Source organism: Morone saxatilis, unplaced genomic scaffold, assembly GCF_004916995.1.
Source record: "Morone saxatilis isolate NCDOM2014 unplaced genomic scaffold, NCSU_SB_2.0 Contig20, whole genome shotgun sequence".
Lineage (NCBI taxonomy): Eukaryota > Metazoa > Chordata > Actinopteri > Moronidae > Morone > Morone saxatilis.
The window spans coordinates 11,606,996-11,611,683 of NW_023339763.1; the positions used below are offsets into that span (position 1 = coordinate 11,606,996).

Genomic DNA, 4,688 nt, shown 5'->3' on the forward strand with positions numbered 1-4,688 from the left:
ATTCATGGGGGAAGCCTTCATCGGAGAAGCCTTCATCGGGGAAGACTTCATGGGTGACTTTCCAAAAAACCCTCTTCCCCTGCCTCGGGGAGGAGAAAGGGCTGCTGGGAAACAAAATTAGATACTTACAGGAGTACTCCATATTAGATGGCAATATGGCAATTTAATAGTGCTGAAAGATTAGCTAATTATTAACTGGTAAAGAGAGATTGACAACAAGTTTTGTAATTGATGTAATTGAGAAAGTGTACCAAACATTTGCTGGTTCTGGCTTGTGAAGATTTGCTGCCTTTACCAGTTTTATTTCATTTTAGACTATATATTTTAGGGGTTTAGGACTGTTGGTTGAGAAAAACAAGCACTGTGAAGATGTTGCCTTAGGCTCTGGAAAATTGTGATGGGCATTTTTAACAGTTTTCTGGCATTTGTATACTGATTTGTTTAAAAACTAATCGTATAAAAAATAATTGATAATGACAATGATTGACTGCAGCCCTACAATTAAATCAAATACATATGTATGTATGTACGTACAACAATGCCATTTTGCCTGAGAACCAAATGCACAGATTTAGATGATACGCCTGTAACACCGTACATAACAGATATTGTCTTTTCCATTCCACACATTCTTCCTTGTCAAAACATGATGCCTACATTACCCACAATGCAGCTAGACTGCTGACAGTTTTGCTGGAGGTTCGGGTGTTTTATGTTAGTAGCAGCTTAAGTGGCCTCGAGCTGCGAGTCTCAAGTAGAGATGAGGAGCGGGCTGGTAAGCTCACTTCTTTCCAACTTTACACCCACAGTTTTTTTTCATCTCCAAACTTGTAGTCTTCAGACCCAACTGACACTGCCTCAAGTGATTTCACTTTTATCAGATGTCACGCAGCTCCCTCTGGAGCCACAAAAGACTTTATGCAACTTTGTTTTTTGCACATATGTAGTAGTACTCCTTAAAGCCTGTAAACAGACTTTAATATGTCATAATGGTAAAGTTCCTATTTAAATGAATTTATGGATGAATTATATTTATTTTTATATACAAATATGGCAACAGTATATTTTTTTATCATTTCTTCAATGATTGTATAGATGTTCAATACATTGTGAGATACTTATTACCTCATGTACATGACAAAGTTCTCAATAACAGTGTGCGACCGTAGAGTGGAAACTTAATTAAACACTAGTGGTAGTACTGTTATCTCATCAGCAGCTGCCAAAATGATAAAATTCCTAAGAAAGTTAAACTCTCCCCACAAATCTCTCTGTAGAGTTACTCAACTCTCTGTTAACATCAGCTTGTGCCAATGAATATAACTGTGTTTTTCTTCTTGGGCTGCCAATCAATTATTAACTTCATAATTATTATACTTATGCCTTTCAGTCATAGGAAAAAGAATAATTAGGATTAGTAATCAGAATATCAGTCTTGTGGCAAAGACACCAGGCATAAATCTAAAAAAATACTAGACTTAACCACATTAATGCATTGTGACATTTATATTTAGTTTGAGTCAGAGTTTAGAGGGTATTAAGACTATTTAAAAAAAAAATGTTCAAATCGGCACTATAGCATATAATAGCATGAATAAATGATGCAGCTATATTCTTCTTCTTAACATATTATTTAAATAGAATATAATATATAATATCCATCATTCTGTGTAAGAAGAACATATTCTAGTATTTCAGCCACTAAAGGTTTATCAGATATTGTCAGATAAGCACCTGAACTTGTGTGATTAATGAAGCTGGCATTTATTGTTTTTTTCATTTATTTGTATGCCGTCCTGTGAACTGAATTGATTGTTAAATTGATGAACTATGTCGAAATTATTTCTGATTAGGTGCCCACTTACTCAGACCTAATATAAAATCTCACATACAAATAAAACACCACAACGACAAAAAAAAGTTAAGAATAAGTTCCATTTGTTTCTAAAACAACTGTTCAGCTTTTTATTTTATGTTCATTTCACAAATGACAATGCCTGAACAGTTCGGACCAGCCTACAGAATCACAAGGTGTTACCTCACCTCCCACAACAAAGTAGCATCAGCCCCATCAGCAGTGATTCAGGCTAGATAGTTGGCTATTGTCAAAATGTATTTTATGCAATGCCTCATTTTGGCATGGATGATCTGCCATACTGAGCAACAGCATTTGAGGGAAGAATTGTTCGGGATAAAAAGATGCAATTCCACAGAGACCACTCCCCTGATTTAAGCTCCTGTTATGGAGCACAACAAACACTCACCTCTATGATACCCTCCTTTGCGGGTGCATACAAGTGTGTGTGTGTGCGTGCGTGCGTGTCACAAGCAAATTCCTTAGGGAAATCACAGATTGAACAGCTATTTTCAGGCGAGGGGTAATTAACATCAATATTCATACACACGCTATCTGGATGGAGTGGTAGATGGAAGGAGCTGGTACCAAAAGAAGAGAAGGGGAGATGATGGGTGCAGATGGGTGGGTGGGGTGAAGAACAGAGAAAAGGTTTATCAAGATCCTCATTTTTTGTGATTAAGATCAGTACCGAGTCCTAATATGTATGCCGGTAACGTATGCAACAGCCCCTGTTTGTGAAGAGGGCATGGCTTGGTGAGGATACTGTGGGACGAGAGGATTAGAGAAATATATAGACAATAAAACAGCAAAAAAGTGAATAAGAAAGTGAGTGTGTAAAAGCGTGTGTGTTTACGAGAGAGAGAGAGAGAGAGAGAGAGAGAGAGAAAGAAAAAGAGTGAGAGCACAAAGGAAACCTGCAGAGAATGGTTAGTGATGAATAATGAATTTTTTTTTTAACTGCACTTCAGCGAGTGCAGATCTCTTTTTAGAATTTAAATATCATCTGCGAAGCAGTTTGAAGGTAGTCTATTTCAAGGATAGCTGCTGATGAATATTTAAATGGGAACACAGAACTGCCTGTGACAACTATGTCAAGACCTTTGACTTTACACCTACTGCTGAAGGACAGGGTTTTTTCAGAATATTACTACTGCGATTCAAATGTTGTTGTTTTTTTTAACTAAGAGAATACAATGTCATTTGTGACAGAGCTTTCAAGGAATCCTCTAACAATATTAAATGCTTAAACCATTCCAACTAACACAAGGGGAAAAATGTTCTCGTACCACATCCTCCCACTCCGAGGAGTTCAGAGTTCACTACAGAACAGAATGCCTGGAGCCGATCGGGGCTGCTTTTCAATCAGCTAATTACGCTTCCTCCCGTCCTCGCTCCTCCATCCTCTCGCCTGTGACCTGGGAATTGATCAAGCTCTGCCATCACAAAAGGATGTCCCCATGCTTAAATATGTCTCAGAGAAGACAAGGAGAGGGGAAGCACAGATCCACACATTCTATACCGGACAGCAACATTTCAATCAGAATCAGTGATTGGTCAGCTGTGGACTGTTGCCTGGACTAAAACTAAAATATTATTTTATTGCATGACTGCAATCCTGTTGATTGAGCAAACTACCCGTAGAAACAAATAACACCAACGGCAGCTTTAACATTTTTCCTGTTTATCCAGAAAATAAAGGATTAGATGTGTGTTAAATCTGAATCACAAACTAACAAATTAAAATCTTTTCTGCTCCAAGTGTATCTTGGCTTATTCAGGAAAAATGTTTGTCCCAAAAAGTTGCAAAGGTTTTATTAGTCCTATAATATCCAGCCTGAGCCTGAATTGGACAGAATTACTGTACCTGCAGCCTTTCACAGGCTAATTATTGATTTTATTTTAATGCTCCCTCTTGTCTGTTCTATTCTCTCAGTAATAAACAAATGTATTTGTTTATTGGTGTTATTTCTATCATGTTCTGACGCAGTAATGTATCTATGATTGCTATTGGAGCCGTTTAAAGCTCTTATTTAATTATTTCTACAAACTACTGGAAAGTTAAGATGCTGTCCCTCATGAGTTGTAGCCGTCTCGTGAAACTTTTGAGCAAAGTGAGCAAGGATGTCCCATTTGGTAAATACAATTCCTCCATCCTATGTCTTTCCCTTGTGTCCTAGCTCTCTTTCGCATGCCCGCTGGAAGGAGCTATGATACAAGGAAGAGATGTGAATAAAGGAAGCAAGGAGCCATGTTAGCCAAAAGGAAGCACCCAGAGATTCAGTGTGTTTCTCAAGGACTTAACAGATGCTTGAACCCAGACCCTCTAATAAAACAGCAGCCCTCATAATTACATTGCCCTCAGCTTGTTGGAAACGTTTCATTTGTGGCATTTAGCAATCGTGTGAATGCACACAAGTTTATCGACTTACTTAAAATGCAATTTACAAAAATATTGAAAAATAATCAAACACTTAGCCACATTCAGTTGGAGAAAATACTCTAAGAGGCTTGTTTTTGGCTCTAAAAGAGGAATGCAGGGCCATTTCATCAACAGGACAATTAAACAGAGCAGCAGGTTCTCTGTATCTGGTGGATTCTTCGAGGTAACGTGATTCAAAGGATACAACGAGGAAAGAGTGTGATGAACTACTTACTGCAGAGCTTTATCTTTGCCGAGTCAAATTAGTTGACTTTTTCCTTTCTCCCTCCGTCTGTGCATCGCTACAAGGGGATCCAGTCCACAACACAATATTCATGAAGCCATGAACTAGAGGAGCCATCGGCCCACACAAGCTCCCTCAGTCACAACACACACACATACAGACACACA

The 4,688-nt window shown here is 38.2% G+C and overlaps 1 protein-coding gene across 5 annotated transcripts in view; it reads right to left on the reverse strand.

Moving 5' to 3' along the window:
- The window catches only part of LOC118331385 (replication protein A 70 kDa DNA-binding subunit-like), a 38,791-nt gene that overhangs the window by 29,669 nt on the left and 4,434 nt on the right, over positions 1–4,688 (reverse strand). Inside the window, exon 6 of one of the 5 annotated variants that reach the window (XM_035666271.1) lies at positions 1–101. This exon is cut by the window's left edge and continues 209 nt beyond it. In XM_035666271.1, coding sequence (XP_035522164.1) covers positions 1–101 — 101 coding nt within the window. Of the gene's footprint in view, positions 105–4,688 lie in introns of all 5 variants that reach the window. The other 4 variants (XM_035666274.1, XM_035666275.1, XM_035666273.1 and 1 more) reach the window with 4 other exon arrangements.